General features: G+C 48.5%; 1 protein-coding gene across 1 annotated transcript in view; it reads left to right on the top strand.

Moving 5' to 3' along the window:
* Positions 1-17,437, top strand: part of IGFBP2 (insulin like growth factor binding protein 2) — a 56,237-nt gene extending 38,800 nt beyond the window's left edge. The window contains exons 2-4 of the mRNA XM_058027918.1: positions 11,881-12,104; positions 13,506-13,646; positions 15,394-17,437. Of these exons, the coding sequence (XP_057883901.1) occupies positions 11,881-12,104; positions 13,506-13,646; positions 15,394-15,561 (533 nt within the window). The 3' untranslated portion in view covers positions 15,562-17,437. The remainder of the gene's footprint in view (positions 1-11,880; positions 12,105-13,505; positions 13,647-15,393) is intronic.
* The last annotated feature ends 1,407 nt before the right edge of the window (positions 17,438-18,844 follow it).

Below are 18,844 nucleotides of genomic sequence, written 5' to 3'. Positions count from 1 at the left end.
GTGCCAGAGGAGTCTCACAGTGTGATTGTTTGTGAGCAGTAGCTGGCACTGGCACAGCCTGCACTAGGTGGTTGGAGGGGTACATGGGGGCTGTGTTTTGATTCTGCTTTTCCTGTTTGTTGTAACTTGGCAGAGGCAAAGTTTCAGAGACAGCAGGGGCAGCAAGATCCTTTTTCTTTCTTCCTGACATGTACTATACCACCTTCTGCCACTAATTCTGATTTTTTGCTGGGAAAACAGTGGGAAGGGAGGATTGGTGAGGTTTAAGTCTGCAGCTTTGAAGCACATAAACCAGAATATTTAGCATGGGGTTTATTGTCTAGAGAGGAGACTTTCCTAAAAGCAGCCCCAGAGATTGTGAGCAGCTGTCATAGTAGCTTTTGTTCCTGCTTCAGGTGGGAATTTAGTGGGGAAAAAATTTAAAAAGTAAGAATGAAGAAAGAAAGATGCAAACTTCAGCCACACAAAGCCCTTTCTCCAAGGCCTGTTCAGAAAATGGAGATAAAGCAGCAATAAAGTCAAGTGCTCAATTAAGCCAGATGTATGTGCTTTAAAACACTAACAGATGTGGCAACAGTGGCTCCAGTGAAGTGGAGCTTTATGGACCAAGTGTGGTGGAGGTTGATGTTGGTGCCTGTTGCTTCCTGATGGGAAATAGTGCAGCAGTGCTTTTGTTCTGAGGACTGATGAAAGGGGGTGTGTAGCTGCTGGGGACTGTTCCCCACTGTCTCATTGGCTCCTGCCCCCTTTCCTCTGGGCTGGCTGTGGGTACAGTGCTTTCCAGTTGTGGTGGTCTGAGGGCAGAGCAAGTTACAGCACTCTGGGCAATCTTCCTACTGACAGCCTCCCACCTCAGGGCTCCTGGGATGTTTTGGTGCCTCCCTTGGTGAGCTCCTTCCCCAGAGCCTGTGCTTGGGGACTTACATGCCCTTTAATGACTGCTGCATTTTGCTTTGAAAATTTGGGGGTTCCAAAATACCATAAATACAGGCCAAGTAAATGCTGTACAACATGAGCAGAGTACAGTGTGAGCTGTACTTGCGGCAGAGCAGCTGTCTGGGCTGTGGCTGGGGAGGCTGACCCACATCAGGTGTGCATCATGTTCAGGGCTGGTTTGGAGTTGGGATGTAAACATCCATGTGCTACAAGCCAGCTTATGGTGTTTGGCATTTTGGGGGGAGTTCCATGGGAACACCAGTTCTTCTTGAAGCTGGGGGATTCCCTGCACTTCCTTGCCGCAGCTCAGTGTTTCACTGTTTGGATTGTTTACAAAGGCAGGGGTGGTTTTCTCTAGTTTGGGGGCCATCCCACCCAGTGTATCATCAGATCCCATTTTTCATGTGCTCTTTGCCACATGCCTGGATCTTTTCCAGGGCTTTAAGTAGTATCCAAATCATCTGGCCAAGAAAGGGGTGCTGTATAGATCAGGTGTAAAGCAAGCACACCAGGGTGCTTGGTGCTGAGTGTGCTGGCAGGCTGTACACAAAATGCCTTCTGGAGCTGTTTAAGTGGAAAGCTGACTGATGTGCATCCCAGCTTCTGTTCCAGTGCTTCAGCTGGGTTATCACGTTTGTCTCAGTCACTGTGTTCTGTGGTGGTCTGTTTCTTAAGCTTTGCAATGCCTCCATTCTCCTTGGGAATGCAACTACTGATGTTCCCCTGCCTTTTCTTCCTTCCTCTACCACATTTTTATGACTCTCTCTTCCTGCCTTTTGCTCAGCAGGAGTCTACAAACTCCCTAGGTTTGAATTTGGGCAGCTTCATGGGTGGCCCAAAATAGAGAGTCTTTTCCAACAAAATGAGATCCAGCCCTTTATAGAAAAAAGGCAAGAGACTAAAGCAATATCATCAGAGGGAAGGAGCAGGCTGTCTGGCACTGCTTCCCTCACACCTGTGGGGAGGAATCTTCCCCTTCTGAAGTCCAGGTGGCATGGATGTGGCCATGCTGCAGGCTCTGGAGGTTGGAAGTCACTGAGGTGACTTCCATTACTTGACTGAAGGTGCCTTGCATTATTTGACTGTGCATTCATTGTTATTTCAGTAGCAGTGCTGTGTCAGTGAAGATTTTATCCTTAGAGAGTGGCAGTCGCCTTGTTTCAGTAAATGCACATACTAAGATAAATAGTAAATGTGCATAACAAATACACATGCAAGACCTGGTTCGGTCCTTTCTCATTGAGTACTTGAACACAAGGGTTCAAATTCAGCTCTGCCTCCAGGTGGGAGAAGGGTAAAACAAGGGTTAAAGAAATTGAGCAAAGTGACTGCAAAACTGAGTGAAATACTGCCCCAAGAACAGATGGCCAAAGTGTTTTGACATAACCTGAAACAATTGTGGTGTTGCTTAGCTTGGATGTCAAATGAGAAAAAAACACCATCTGGGAACAGCTCAACTTGTGGCTTAAATGTGGGATATAGCAACTAAGTAATAGCCCTCATGAGGAGGGAAGATAATGACTGTGAGTGCTGGAGGCAGCTGGGAGATGCTCGTGGGCAAAAAAGGCTCAACTAAATTGCAGCAGATACTCCCTCTTCTACCTACAGTTCAGTGCTCTGGTTTTACTTGGAGGCACTGTGTTTTGTGCCTGGGGAACAAAAAGCAAACAGGGTTGGCTTTAAGGGTTCAGGGGCTGCATGGGGACAGTGGGTCCAGCAGACCTTAAGGTGACACTGATGGTATTGGCTGTTGGTCTCTGGCAGAGTTTCTGAGAAGTTCGGGAGAAATTACTGTAATAATAGTGTGTTTTGAAAAAGGCAGACTTTTAGGAAATGTGCAATGAGATTTGGGTGGGTGGTGAGGAGAGCCCTGGCCTCAGCTGCTGTCTGGAAAATTGACTTTGGAAAAGTGGGATGTTATTTAAAAACTAGTAATACAAATGACTGAAGTTCATTCCATTTGTGTGCATAATAACTGGAGAAGGCAATGTGGCTGAGAAGGGAGCAGAGCAATACCAGAGATAGGTGAGAGATGGCTCTCACAGGCAGGATGAAGCACCTTTTTGCATTTTAAGTGGTTTTTTGCTTTCTTTGTGGTTTTTTTTTTTGTTTGTTTGTTTGTTTGTTGTTTTGTTTTTTGTTTGATTGGTGGTTTTTATTCCTAGTTTTGAGGAATGTTCCACTTTTTTGAGGGTCCAAGGTCAGACTTCTGGCTGTGCTGTACACAGCCTTCCCAGATGGTGCAGTGCTCTGCCACAGGCTCCTCTGCTCATGCTGTGTCCAGAGCCACTTCCCCACCAGCCACTGATGCTGATGGGTTTGTGAACAGGCACCAAGTGGTTACCCACAAATCAGTGAATTGCAGTTGGGCTTCCAGACCAGAGGACATCTTTTTGGTGAGCTTTTGTCTATACTTGAGGAGCCAGAACAGGCAGAGGGCGTTTTCAGACACTATCTCCCTTAGCTGCTTATATGAAAGAACTCACAAAATTTCCTTCAGCCACCTCTCCTTGAAGCAAGATGTCTTGTGTTTGGCTAAAGCACCCTATCCAAGAGACAGGGACAGATGTGAGAACTTCCTCTAGTAGTCCATCTCTCTGCAGGTTCAAACTGATTTTTGGCAGTCTGTCTCCAGATAGCATGGCGTTTGCTTGTTGCTGCCTGCACCTGAAAAGGTAATAATTTAAAAATAGGAGAATAGTCTGGAAAGGTCCTCTATACTATAATTTTTCCCAAAATAGGTGATGAAGCAGAAACATTTAGTATGATTTTGAAGAGTTTCTTGTTTGTGATTGTGTCCATCAGATCATAAGTCCTTCATCAGTCCTTCCTGGCAGGCTGCAGAGTGTATACCTGGGAATTAGCCTTGTTGAGATTCACAGCTCCTGTCATGCTGGCAGCATCTGGCTCTCCTGCAGGAAAGAGAGGTGCAGCAACCCAATGCCAGACAGAGATCATCTAGATAGTAATGAACATGCAGGCACCCTCATGGAGGCTGTGGTAAGGAGAACTCTCCTGTGCTTGCATACTCTGGACTGTGGGGTGCAAAACCCCTGACAGATTTGGACTTGGGGTTAGAGATGAGCCCATGTTTCCATTGTGGAAATACAGGTAATTCAAACACAGCAGTTAAACCTACAGGAAATTAATAAGGTAGTTTTGTGATTCACTTTTAATCTGGAAATTCATAGGGACCAAGGATTTAGGTGCTGATCTTATACTAGAAATTGGTTCAGGCTTTTTGGGGTGCTTGAAGACCACACAGATGCATGTGAGTGAGCGGGGAAGGAGAGCAGAGACTTGGTCTGGTAGGATTAATGGCTTCTTTCATTCAGGCAGAAGCCCCTAATGACTTAGTAGTAACAACTCTGGGGATTTTACAGACAGGGTCAATGTCAAATTGGGAAGCTGCAGTGCAATTAATTTAAGCTGGGAAGTGTTTTCAAGCTAATTCATTTGGTTCTGCTGGGAAGGTTGGAGCTGTGCAGAGGGCTAATTGCAGAACAGTGTTGAAAAGGCTGAGATACGGTTCACTAACAAGGGGGAATGCTTTTATGGTGGCAGGGAGCTTGCAGAGCCTCACTCAGCAAAACCTTCCAAACGCGTTAAAGGTCTTTCCCCTGAGCATGCTGCCTTCACACACATTGAGGTTAAGTACCTGCACAAAAACACTGTCATCAGCCATGAGATGAGACCCTCTGGCTCCTCAGCCTCAGCCTGTAGCTAAATCCAGAGTGTCTCTGCTGTAGGTGTGCCCTGGGATGCACAGTAGCTCCATGCTTGGGAGAAGCTGTGAAAGAAAAGCAGGACTGTAAGTGAAAGCTTGGTAAATGAAGGGACTTGAAGCATTCTCCTGCATTTTTGAGGGTCCCGAACAGCATTCTCACCATTCTTGGCACACAGTGAACAGCTGGTGTGGGAGAGAGCAGTATGTTGCAAATAATACGTGCAGGCTCACTGCTGGCAAAAGGAGGGCTGGAGCAGACCTTCCCCAGCAGTGGTTTGTGCTTTGCTGGGTCTGCACAGAGTGGGCTGGTAATGTGCTACACAGCCCTTCAGTAAAATAATTTGGAAAGAAAACTAACAAAACAAACCCTCCTATTTTGTCTCTCTTGAGCCTGGTTGCACATTTCCATGAAATGGTGGAAACTTACTATTTTTGTGAATTGTGTTCCTGTTTGAGATGCAGTTGGCATTTGCTGACGTGTTTGTAGATATATTGAGAGGTGGAGGGGGAGGAGATCTAATAGGGAGACAGGCAGTCATACAAACATACCTGCAGAAACACAGAGGTAGGCTGTGTAATTGCACAAGTCCTGTATCCTTGGGATACCAGTCTACAAACATGGTTAAAAAAAAAGGAAAAAAAGGCTGTTTGAAGTAAAGCCTGGGGGAAGGGACATCTTGGTCCCTCTTCTATCCTCATCTGACATCAGCTTCATGTCAGCATTGCCTGTCCCATGGTCCTGGAGGGCTTTGTGTGCAGAGGTGCACAGGTGTGCTACGGGGCACTGCGCAGTGGTAAGAGGTTTTCCTCTGGCTCTGGGTGGAGCCAGGTGGATGGAGGAGGGAAAGTTGAGCTCTCCAGCCACCAGGAATAGGCAGAGAAAAGAGAGCAAAGCGAGCTGCTGAAAGCTGTGCTGCCCGGAGTCAGTGTCCCTGGCACTTTGGAGGAGCATAAAGCATTTCCTGTAGGATGCCAGAGTCAAAGGAAAGCACTGGGTGCCCCTTGGATCACCCCTCAGTGCCAGCTGCTCAGGGTAGGGAGAGGAGCTTGCTAAGCAACCCCTGGCCAGAACATGCCGTTCCCTGTTCCCTCCCCAGTCCTGCCTTCCCTGCTAGTAGAGATGGGCTGAAAAGATCTCATGGCAAAAAAAAAAAAAAAAAAAAAAAAAAAAAAAAAAAAAAAAAAAAAAAAGGTGTTTGCAGAGCCCTCAGGGCTTTTGGCCCTAGGAGATGTGTGAGTGTTTTGTGGACAGCTTATCAGAGAGGTAAAGCAAGCTCTTAGAGACTAATGTGGGAATTTTCTGGCTGTGGTGTGCAATTCGTCACTGATACTGAGCAAGTTGGTGTGATGAAATAACCCCGGGAGTGCAGGCAGGCAGAGAGTCCTGGGAACTCTTCAGCAGATGGAGAGATGCTCGGAAGTGATCCATGTCCATGATGGTAGCCTGTGTTTCTGAGGGATGCTGATGTTCAGGCCAGTCCTTGCAAGGCTGGGTGGCACAGACACCTCTGGAAGTCCTTTGGAACCAAATCAACAGCTTTAAACATGACCTGTTCCCTATGCAGAACTGGATGAAGCTAAGCAGAACAGGCTGCTGGCTGAGGAGATGGGACAGCAAGCAATATGGGGGTGTCCCTGTACTTGAATCCAGAAAGGGTCATGCACAGCTTTTCCCTCTTAGGTCTGTCAATGGCTGTTAAACCTAGTCTAGATGAAATAGCTTTGGTGTCTGAGCTGCCAATGGCCAGGAGGAGAGCAGAGGAAGAATTGCTCTGTAATTGTCTTTTTTTCTGCCCCTCCCCTGAGCATCCATGGTTGCCCTCTGTGAGAGATGCTGTTCCAGGGCAGGTGATGCTGCTTCTCTCATGTGTGCCCTTCTCCCATTGCTCTCTGTCCTACATAGCCCATTGCTTATGCTCTCTCTCTGGCATTTCCAGATGCACTTTTGTGCAAAGTAAAGAGTGAAACTTGAGTGGGTGCTTTGGTTTCATCTGCCTCTGGACAGCTGCATCCAGACTGGCTGGATGATGATGGGGCCAGACCATGTACCAGTGCTCCCACATTTTCCCTCTGCTGCCAGCTGAGTGTGGATGGATGCTGTGCCATGGCTCAGTGCTTTACAGGTTGGCAGTGCTGATCAGCAAACCCTGGGTCCTTTTTGGGGGTAGGGTGTGGGCCAGAGGTCCTGGGCGTAGGTGTGGGCTTTGTTCTTGGCAGCTCCTGCTGTGAGGAAATCGCAATGCCAGTATAATCCTTGTTGGCAAAGTTTTTCTGAGGTTTCTGAGTTCCAAGTCATAACACACACACCAGAGCTGTTGCACCTTTGCCCAGGGCTCTTCTTGAAGTACTTTGCATATTGATGAGGCAGAGGTCACTGGGGCTGTGGTTGGGGTTTGTCTGCTCCTTACCTACCTTCCTACAAGTAATTCTTCTAGTGGGGCTGTTGTGTGTACGAAAGGTCAGGCTTAAAGGCTCTGTCTGCTCTCAGGCTGCACAGGACAAGCACTGGCTTCTTGGCAGCCTGGGACACGCAGCTCTGCTCTTTAAAATAAAAAGTGGCAAGCAATAAGGCATTTAAATTATGTTGAAATGATAGAACTTGCAGACACAAAAAGCTAAAAGATGCAAAAATCCTCCCAAACCTAGATAAGACAGATTACACTTGCTCAGGGTGGAAAACCTCTTCATGGATGCTGCATCCTGCAATCCCAAGTGTGCTCACTCTTGTACATGGTGCCAGGCCAGGACTTGAGCTTCTGGATTTGCCCATATATTCCATACATGACTTTGAGCAGCATTCTCAACTATTTCTGTGCCTTTCTTTCGGTTTTCTTTAACCATGTGCAATTCAGGATGAACACCTTTCTGTCTTCAGGGTAATTAATGAACTGCAAAGCTCTCAGACATCTTCAGAAGGAAAGTGCTGGTCAATGGAGGCTGTGATTGCTGCGGGAGGGAGATGTAAGCCCTGTCCAGCCCAGGACACAGCTGGGACCCCCAGATAGTGGGGCTTCAGGCAGCATGTTGAAGGCTACTTGGGTGGAACTTTCTGTGGGTCTGGGACCTTAATCAGCATTTAAACACTGTACAAACACCCTGGGCAGATAAGCAAATGCATGTGAAACCCTTTGGGCAAGCTGTTGATGAAGGAAAGCAAGTGCAGAGAGAGCAGGAGCAGCACTGGCGAGGGCGGCTGCGGTCCTTGGCATGGTGTGTGCTCCCCGTGATAGAGCCTGGCTCTCCTGTGCTAAGTGAGTGCTACTGGCTCCATCCTGTTCTGCTGCCCAGATACGCTTCAGGGCTCTTCAAAGGGATAAAAATATATTTTTAACCTGAGGCAGCTGCCTTTTTTTGTGTGGTACATTTTTTCTCGTAGCTCTGGAAGTGACAGGTTGTTTTTCAGCCCCTCTGTTTCTCAGCTGTCTCAGCAAAGGTGCCTAGAGGTCTCAAACCAGATTCCCGAAAATTTTAGCACTGGAAATTGGTAGTTGCTTTTGAGAATGTTGGCGAGACGGTGCAGCTCCCTACAGACATTAACTGATGGCCATTTGAACAGGCTTTTTCCTCAGCCAAGTCCTCGCCCCATTGAAGCAAATGGGAATTTTCCTTGAAAAAGGCCATAAAGAAATCGTTTTCTTGGCAAGTAAAGAGGTGTTTCATGGACTCTGCATCAGCATTCAGGAGAACTTCAGCTATCTGCTTAGATTCCTGCCACACTTGTCCCACCCTGCACAAAGCTCTCTACCTTTTGATCTGAAATAACACAGGAGATGTTTTCCGCATGCCGTAAGAAAGAACTATAAAACAATTGTTTTGGAGTTTGGCACCACTCCCTTACAGATATATTTAGTGTGAATTGAAATTGGTCAGCAAAAAGGCGTTGGTCAGGATGACAGACAGATTAGGGCTCTGTGTCTTGGGGCTATCACATACCTGCCCATCCTGAGCTAGTAGGGGCGGTAGGTGGCTTCATTAGTTCATGGATTGTAATAAACAAGCATGACTTGCAGCTTTTAGGCAGCATTAGGAAGCATTTTATCTAGCTGTAAGAGGGGTTATTTGGCTTGTGTCATGCTCTGTGGTGTCCTGTCCTTGAGTCTTTATCTTTCCACTCTTGTTGCTCCCCAGCCCTTTTGCTCTTTCAAATGTGGTCCATCACACCTGGTGCTCAGCTTTCTCCTGTGCATGCAGCTTGTCCTGAAAGAAATGCTGGTGCTCTGCACATGGGGCCAAACTCTTCTGTCTCTCCCTTCTGTGATGAAGCCACCTCTGGAAGCTCCAAGTCAGGATAGTCTCTCTTAAGAGCAGCACAGATTTGGGAGAGGGAAAAGCTGTGATGGGGCTCTGCCATCAGCCCCAGGTGGACCAATCCAGCTTGGCAGCAGGGTCAAAGGCATGGCTCACCGTGACTGACTTGGCCTCAGAGAGGAAAGCTTACAGTCAATAGCAGCTAGGCCTTCCTGGCTGCTGATCCAGTCTTGCTCCTGTGATGGTGCCTGGGGAGCCAAGACCAATCTCTCCTGTCTCTGGGTGTGTTCATGCACATTGACTTGCACACTCCACTCCCATCAGCGGTTTTCTTTGGGCTGATACTTGTTAGCATTGGAAAGTGAGAAAAATGAACAAAAATATTATCAGAAGCAGGTTTTGTGAATGAATCAGCCGACGAGAGGCTTACCAGCTCGCCTGCATTTACTAGCACAGTGCTTATTTGGGCAGATGTCTCTGTGTTTTAGTTGGAGGCAGGAAGGGAGTGAGAATGGATGGGGGAAGACATCACTTCCAGTTTGCTGCTTTTCTGTCAGTTTGTACCTTCTTTTTCTGAATGAAGCAGAGGACTGCAGTGTGTCTGAGAATCTGCCCTGCTGCTGCCCTTGTTCTGCTGTTGTTGACAACATGGGGGGCACTAAGGAGAGAAGCACAAAAGAGGTCAGAAGGCTAAGCCAGCCTTGCCTCTTCAGCCTTGCCCATCTCTTCATGGTGCTTTTGTAGCTGATTCTCTCTAAAGGCGGCCTCATGGCCTTCTCTCTTCTCACTATGTGTTTCTAATTAATGGGGAGACTGGTGTATAAACAGAATATTCCTGCTCAAAATATTGCTTGTCTGACTCCTAGGATGATGGCCAGATGGCAATCACCAGACAGCAGCCTAGACTTTGAGCTTGCCCATCTGGCTATCAAACCTGGTCTCAATTCTCATCTGGAACCAGAACTGAGGAAACTAATGGGCTTTGCCAGATTGGTTTTGCCCCATGTTTGCTTTTCAGTTGCTACCTAAGCAGCTACAAACCTGCAGACCAAATGCATTTAGTATTTCTGGAAATCATGAAGAAGTTCAAAAAGATACTGGACAAATCCACTGAGGGTTGAGTCTTTTGGTGACTTTTCAATCCTGTGGATCGGATGCAGTCTTCAGCCATGAAAGTGCTCTTACTGCTGGTCTGCAGCACAGACTGGGAATGGTCCTTCTGCTCCCAACAGCTGCTGATGGTCTCTCATGAATGGCAGGCTGGGCTGGATGGCTCCTTGGTCCAGCCCCCCTGGGCCACCCTGGCATCAGGCAGCTGCATGTTTGCTGAGTGAATTCAGACGAAACTCTTCTCGCAGTTTCTTCTTTGAGAGCTTGGGGTTGTAATACCTGAAAAGAGCCTAGAAAGCTGTGGTAGAAATAAAACACTTTCTATTATATTTTTTCACTCTGTCATGACAGTAGGGCGATGCTGACAGTAGGGATAAACAACATCATGCAGATTCTGAAAAAAGGAACTGTTAACATCTGTAAATGCTCTGTATGCTTCGTCCTCTGAGAAGCAGGAGAGATCTATAAATTAAGCACTGTTATGTGAGCTAAATCATTTCTTGTCCTGCATCTTGCACAGTTTGATATGATTTCTTTACATCTAGATAAGTGCCTGAGTTCCATAATGCTGGAAAGCTGAAATTGGAGGGGCCAGAGAGAGCTCTAATGCTGGGAATTTGGGGGCTACAATTCTTCCTTGGCAATACTGAAAGACACTTCCTGTTAGTCGCCATCACCAGAACAGCCTGGTCTGTCCCCTGGTATAATACCTGTGGAGCTGCTGAAGAGGTTTTGTGCAGAGACATACATACAAAGCCTGGCCTGGGTTATTGCACTGGGAAGTGATGTGCATATGTGGGTTCAATCCTAATTTGGGCTGGAAGGGACCTCTGGAGGTCTTGCTTCAAGTCCCAGCTTAATTCAGGCTCAGCTTCAATATTATATTTAGCTGTAGTATTAGATTGTGCTTTCTCAGCCAGATCAGAGCAGGCAAAAGGGAGTGATCAGCTGTCACCTCCTAGGTATTAGAAGCAACCAGGAGGAATTGAGATCTCTCCTCATTGCCACTGCAAAGTCCAAAGAGACTGGTGGCTGCAGCATTGTGACCATCATGTCCTGCTGTGGCAAGGTTTGCTCTCACAAATTCCTGGTGAATTGGGAAAATGCATAAATAACAGAGCAGAGGAGATGGAAAAAGTCCAGAAATCCCCAGATTTCCCCTAACTGATTTTGAAATGGCTGTACTAGCTGGGATCTTGTGGCATTCACCAGTGGCAGAGTTGTGACTGTTCCACTGTCAGCAAATGCAGTAGTAGGTAGAAGCTAAATGAGTAACACAGTATATGAGAGACAATGGGAAAGATGGTATGGCAAGGATGATGGTCTCTGAAATGGCAGGATCTCCAGAGGATGTTAGGGTGGCCACATGGCCTTAGTACAGAGGTGAGGTATTTTTGAAAGCAGAGCTGAGAATTTATTTTAGCACATGAATGTTGAGTAAGTATTCCTGGAGATACTCTGGGGGTTGACAGATGGACTCAAGGTATTGTTACTAATCACTGTGGTTTTAAGTGCTGGAACTGAAGTACACTTGGCATCTCTAATCCAACTGGACTTCTAATGGGAAAATTGCATTCTTGGGAAGTAATTTAGAAGGTCACAGAAAAGCCAGAAAGAACTTCTCCAGCAGCGATTTCCCCTGCTCTCTAAACTGTCTTTTAGAGTGGTAATAACTCCAGAATGAAAGAATCTATTCTCACCTTCCAGATGAAAGGGATAATGCAATTTAAAATTTTTGCATGCAAAGATTTTATGGCTTGGTAACCAGCCACGTCTGAAAATGATCCAGGGCAGGATGAACATGTGAGGCAGCGCCTGACTGAGCTGGACTCTTTCCTTGTCTGCCCCGTCTCCTGCAGATAATGGTGATGACCGCTCTGAGAGCATTCTCGCTGAGAACCACGTGGATGGCACCGTGGGGATCCTGAGTGGAGCTGGAGGGAGGAAGCCCATGAAGACGGGCATGAAGGAGCTGGCAGTGATGAGGGAGAAGGTGAACGAGCAGCAGCGGCAGATGGGCAAAGTCAGCAAGGCCCATCACAACCACGAGGACTCCAAGAAGTCACGGCTGTCGACGGGCAGGGTGAGAGGGCAGGGCTGTGGGGAGCTAAGGGGGGCAGCTGGGGGCTTACTGGGAAATGCTGAATGCAAATCCTAAATGGCACCTGCAATAAACTGTCTTAAAAACAGAAAAAGTAAATTGAAAGAAAAAAGTGGGGAGAAGCAGAAGAGGAGAAGCAAACATTTTTGCTCTGATGCTGGGCCTGAACACACTATCTGATGAAGTTTGACATGCTGGTCAGGAGGCATTATTTTCATTGCAGCTTCACCTCTGGAAGGGGGGCTTCTGCTGGCTCAGCACCTACCTCTGCAGGAGTGCAGGCATGGCCTTTGCTCATGGGCTGGCTTTCTCACACCCTTTTTCCCTAAGTAGGCATGGCCCAAGGGGATTTGAGGGGCTAGGAGCAGGTCTGTCTGCCTGCTGCAGGGTAGCCCCAGTCCAGGTTAAAGAAGGCCACAAGCCCCGAGGATGACCTGTGTGACTGTCCTGTAGCAGGGAGAGTGCTCTAAGACCTCCCAGTCTACTTTTCTGTCCCTGTCTGTTATCCAGTTCTTGGCTGTGGCTTCCCTCTAGTGGGAAGCTTGATCAAGGCAACTAGATGGGATAGGAGTGGAGATGGAGATTGAAACCCACCCCAAAGGGTCCACAATATACATCCCTGTAAACATACAGAATATTAATATCTGGGGAGCACAGGGACAGAAAGGAGCTTTAAAAGAGTCCTCATGCCTTCCAAAGACTTGGCAAAACAGAAGTTCGAAATAAAATGCAGGCACCATCAGCTCTGAGAGTTCACACACTGCTGCTGCTCCTTTGCAAAGAAAACCTCACGCACTGCAAAAGCAGAGAGGTGTGGACTCAGTTTGCCTCACATCAGGCATATTTCAGCCACACTGCCTTGGGTGGAAGCCCTGTCTGGGAGCTGCTGTGGAGCAAGAAGGATGCCTCCAGAGGCTGGCTTGGGGTACTCCCATTCCCAGGTCTCCCTCTCCACTCTCATGGAGTCTCACATGCTTTTGAGTTGTACTTCTGGGCCAAAACTGCATCACAGGTGTGTGCTCTGGGCTATGCTCATGGAAACCCTCCTGATCTATCCGGACTAGCCCTGCTTCATGTCACTTGCCACCACCAGTGGGAGCCATGGTACCCTCTGAGGTTTCTCCCCTGTATCCAGGACTTGGGATCTGGTATTATGTTGGCTCTTGTACCAGTCAGCTACATGGGAGATGTGCAAGTCTATGCACAACTCTGATTTTGGGTGACTGGAGGTGAACTCTGGAGCAGGACCTGGGGCAAACCTGTGTCTTTAGGGTTGCTCATGTGTTCACCCCTGCTGGTGTTACCATTGTCCACAGTGTTGATGCTGAATGGTGCCATTGTCCTGATAATAATTTTTTTTCCTGTTTTCTGGGTTGTTTTCAGACCCCTTGTCAGCAGGAGCTGGATCAGGTCCTGGAACGCATCTCCACCATGCGGCTGCCAGATGAGCGAGGGCCCCTGGAGCACCTCTACTCCCTTCACATCCCCAACTGTGACAAGCATGGCTTGTACAATCTCAAACAGGTAAGAGGGGACAGTGGAGGCTCTGGGGCTGTCTGTGTTTCCAGCAGCAGCTCTTGGCTCACTGTCTGTCCCCATCATGTGCAGACACAGAACATGCATAGTTCAGGGCTGGGCTGATACCCTGTGCATGATGTGAGGTGTGGGGTAAATAGAAAATGCTGCACAGGTTTAGTTACACCCCTGTACATCTGCAGCCACTAGTTTGCAAGTGGAGATGAAATGCATATCCACACATGGCCGTGGGCAGTCCAGAGATGGAGAATCAGTTTAGTTTTCCCCATAAGAGCTGCTTATCTGTCCAGGTCTGTTTTTTTTAACTTTGAGCCAGATCTTGTACTGTCTGGGCCCTGCTGCAGGAAAAAAGCAGAGAGGGACTGAATACTGACCAGTCTTGCCGACAAAGCAGAAGGTGCTTCTGGGAGTCAGGAAGGTTTCTACTGTACTTCACTGGTTTTCTTCCACAAGTCAAGGCTAGTCCCCCAGATCCAGGAGGGATTCCTTCCAGGCAGGGTGAGGGTTGGAGTGCAGCATGCTTCTGAAGGTATTTATGGGACCCACAAGAACTCAGAAAACTTGTGTGTCTGAATTCTGACTTTCTGGCTTCATTCATGCTAAACCACCAGGTGTCAGTGGCTGAGGAATGGGAAAAAACTGCTGGTGCAGGGTTGACTGAAGTAATCTGTGAATAGTACCTGCATATGAGGATTCCTTATAGCTGAGCCTTTGGAGGGGATCCATCCTCTTTTCATGGCTAGGCCTTCTACTCAGGGCTACTTCTATCCCTTCATCAGAAGCATTAAAAAAAAAATAGGATACTCTGAGAGAATCTCCCTCTGTCCATTCTCCTGTCTTTGTCCCACTTGGGCCCTCACCCATCCACCCCTGAAGAGCCTCATGGGCTGGCTGGATCCCCCAGCATGAGCACACTTGGAAGGGCTGGATGGAGCAGAGGTGGCAGATTGCCTGTAAGATGAGCCATGTCTGGGGAATGAGCTCGGACACTGTGGGTGATGCTTTGTGTGCTACAGAAGGAAAAACAGCCTCTGCTGCTCCCTGTGCCTGAGGAACAAGTCAGCCTGCACTGGCCTGCTTGGAGTAACCTCTGCATCTCCCACTACAACCTGTTCAGAAATGCATCTGCTGGGGCTGGAGGGATGAACATCAGGGTCAAAGTGCCTGCAGCACTGCAGGGCAAGAGGAGGATAACTATTAGACAAGAAACTTTTCTCTAACAAGACTGGGAGGACAGAGGCCAGGTCCAGATGCACCATGGTCCCTGCCTCTGTTCTGGGATAAGTGAATCTCTGTTTGGTCTGGCTGTGGGGGCCTTGATCTGATGTTTGTTTAGCCTAATCTGCAGGTGAGAAGAATCTTACACAGATCCTCTGTCAGTCTGTTTCATCCCTCTTTCCCAAGGGATCTTTGTCTCTTTGGATGCTTTTCATCCACAGTTGGCAAAGGGTGATGCATTTCAGGGACAATTGTCCTTCTGGTTAATTAAAATTGGCTTCTTGGTCCCTGGCACAGTCCCTGAAGAAAGAGGTTCAGCCCTCATCCTGGACTGCTGGAGTAACGCTGCTGGTGCAGCACAGGCCCTGGGGGGTTTGAGTACAGCATCCCATGGATTTTGCCTGAATCTAAACTAGTGCCAGATCACCAGAGGCTGGGGCTTTGGGCTGGGTGAGCTGGGAAGTGGTTTGTTCTGTCCTTCTCTTGACTCTGACGTGTCCTGTCCCTCTCCCTGCAGTGCAAGATGTCGGTGAATGGGCAGCGTGGCGAGTGCTGGTGCGTGGACCCCATCCATGGGAAGGTGATCCAGGGTGCGCCCACCATCCGCGGGGACCCCGAGTGCCACCTCTTCTACACAGCCCACGAGCAGGAGGACCGGGGAGCGCACGCCCTGCGGAGCCTGTAGACAGATGTGATCTTGCTGGCTGGAGGTGGCTCACTGTGGCCCCAGTGCTGGATTTTACATGGGTTTCAGCGTGTCTCTTTAGGCTCTGGAAGAGACTGGGTGCTGCCCTCCTTCCTCAGCTGCCTGGTTCCTGGGGAGGGGAGGGATAAGGGGAGGGGAAGGTGGTGGGGGGTTTGCAAGGAGAAGGGACTGCTTTCTTAGTCTTTCACCCAACATAAACCAGAGAACTGGTCTTTTTTGCTCCTCGCCCTGCAGCCCTGCCCTCCCTGCTGCTTTGCGGCATCTTTCTGCACCCTCCAGCACAGAGTGCCATGTGCTCCCTGACCCCTCCCTGGGCACGGAACCCCTTGCTATGAGTGGGAGAGGGTAAAAAACCTGAAAGAGCCCAGCCTTTTCCCCTCTTTTTCTCTCTTCCCCAAGACCAAAGACTGTAAATACTGTCACCTGCCTCTTGTGTCCTGCCAGTCAGTCTCTTGTGCCCCAGCCCGGCCATCAGTCCTGGCATGGGATGTGGTGTAGGAGGGAGGAAAGGAAGAAAGACCCTGGATTCCCAGCTTGAACGTATCACCATAGTTGGGATGTGTTCCCCAAGGAAGCAGCAGTGGGGGAAAGGGCTAAAGATGAGACAGCTGCCACCTTGTCCCCTAACAACACTCTTGGGTGCTTCCTTTGCTTGTGCTGGGGCACAGACAACTCCACAGGGGCCCGGCTTCAGCCACTGGTGTGGGAGCATGGGGTCTTTGGGTGATAGCAAAGCTAAATGCTTGTTTTTCCAAGGGATTTGAAGGGCTTTTGCACAGTATTTCTTAGGATCAGCTTATGCCGAGGGAGCTAAAATGAACTTGCCGAGGCTGGGTGGAAGGATGCGTGTCTAGATTTAGGATAACAAGCCAGGGAATGTCTCTCTTTCTCTCATTCATTTTTTCTTTATTTCTAGATAGGAAAAAACAAAACAAAACATCTAAAACCTGCGTTCCCAAGCAGCTGCCCTTGTCCCTCCATTTTTGCTTGGGACTGAAGTGAGCATCTGTTATTCAGCACATAACTTTTTCTTTTTGTAAGTAAATTACAATATATATCTTGCTTTGTAAAGGCCCTCACTCACACACACACACAGACACACACACACAAACACACACTCATACACTCTCACACTCCTCTGCCCACATACACATTTGTAGAGATGAAATCCAAGTGATTCCAGGTGCTCTGAGAGGTTTTGTGCTGGACATACTGGGGAGAGATGTGTCTCTGCTGTTAATTCACCTGTTGATTTCTTTCTGTACAGAACACACTGATGCTGAGAATAAATAACTTCCCCATTGCCTAAGCAAGGAGGTTTTATTATTTTCTTCCTTTTTTTAAAATTAAATATGGATGTCCTTGTTAGGGCAATTGCAAAAACCCTCTCCCTGGAGTAAATGTCTTGGGCTTTTCTTAAATGGTTTGTTGTTTCTTGTCCCCCTTCTTGGACCCACATTTCAGATCTGAAGTGTGAAGGGCTCAGGTGGGCTTTGTTAAATTAGGGCCCTCGTGCCTTTGCAGGGGTCTGTACCTGGCAGTGGAGGAGACTGGGAAAGAACCCCCTTTGGAAAGTCGGGGATGGGCATATGAGGATGTGTATGAATGGGAGCAAATGAAAGAAGAAAACACACCTCCGTGCAAAACCAAGTGACTGTAAAAATGATGCTGTTTTCTGTTAACATCTGAGGGTGTTCTGCTTTTTCATATAAAACTTGCACATGCTGGCTCTCATCTGCAGTTTGTACTTTGTTTTGTTTAGGAATAGGGAAGTTTTCTTATTTGTTTGCCTTCTTCCCTTTTAAGAAAGCTGAGCTACATAAAGTTGGAATAAATTAAATAGGATGCCACAAAACTGTTGTCTTTCCCCTCCACACTGCTGGCAGGACATTTCTTTGCTTGATGCATCACACACAGATTTGTCCCTGTTCATCCTTTGTCCATGGCCAACAGGCAGTAATGGGAGCTGAGCTTTTATTGTTACTGGCCCTGGTTATGTGGGCAGGGAGCAACTGGTGTCACTCCTCCTTTGCCTGGCTATATTCCTGCTGTACACATGGGTCCTTGTGAATCTGTTGGGAAGTGCAGGGAGGTGCAGGCTCTGTATGTGACCAGAGTTTGGCTGAGCTGCTCCACTTACACGGCTGTGGAGAGGTGTCCTGCACCTTCTCCCAAGGTGAGAAGTGCTGCCGAAGGGTGCGTGACAGCAGAGCTTGGTGTTTGGTCATCACAGAGAGACAAATAATAATAAAAATTAAAAAAAAACACCCCATGCTATTAAAATTGCAGCATTGAAGGAGAGGCTCTTTGCTGGCCCTAACATCCTGCATCCAGCTGACTGTTGTTTTCCCTTTGGACTCCCCAAAGGGAGGCAGCACCACTGGACTTCTTCCTCTTCTGTTTTCTTCTACCCCCTGCACCGAGTTTCACACTGACACATGTTGAGGAGCTTGCCAGTGCTGAGGAGCACCAGGAAACTCTATGGGGGCAGGAGGCAGTGAGTGCAGGGGGGCTGCAGGAGAGGGGAAAGAGGACTGGCATGATGGGGAGTGGGATGTAGACTGAAGAACATGGGAAAAGTAGCAAAATTACTGTCCTGTTCGGTGCCTCTGGGGTGAGCTGGAGGTGGCTCAGGTGATGCCATGGGGGCAATGCTGAGTAGCGGGGTGGAACATGGGTGCTCCAAGCCAGGTGCTGCCCAGAGAGGGCTGGAGGTGACAGAGGTGCCCAGAGCCCAGCAGTGCCTGGGGCCACCCTCCCCAGCTGTGTGTGACAGTGTGTGACACCTTCCACTCAACCAGGCTGCTCCAGGCCCCAGCCAACCTGGCCTTGGACATTCCCACAGCTGGGGTATCCACAGCTTCTCTGCCCAACCCGTTCCAGTGCCTCATCATCCTCACAGTGAAGAATTTCTTCCTAGTATTTTCAGTATCAAACCCTGTACAATAGTACAATATAAACGATGATATTTAATATAAAGAACATCCTTACTGTAAAGCTGTATGTTGCATAGCTGTAGCTACTTATACACGTGTATACAGCTCCACCTGTCCTTAGGGATGTGATTTATCAGCCCGTAGCTGAAGGCAGCCATAACTTTTTGCACGCAAAGCTCCATTTCAGGGCCTCTGCGCCTGCAAGCGGCAGCAGCGCGGCCGGGCCTGGCCGGGCCCTGAGGGTAACGCGGGCGGGGCGTGGCGCCGCCTGGTGGCGGCTGCGGCACCGCGCGGCTCCGGCCCCCGGTGCTGCCTGAGGGGGTCGG

The sequence above is a fragment of the Melospiza georgiana genome, chromosome 7 (genome assembly GCF_028018845.1).
Source record: "Melospiza georgiana isolate bMelGeo1 chromosome 7, bMelGeo1.pri, whole genome shotgun sequence".
In the NCBI taxonomy this organism is placed as follows: domain Eukaryota; kingdom Metazoa; phylum Chordata; class Aves; order Passeriformes; family Passerellidae; genus Melospiza; species Melospiza georgiana.
This window is presented reverse-complemented; position numbering and strand designations above follow the sequence as displayed.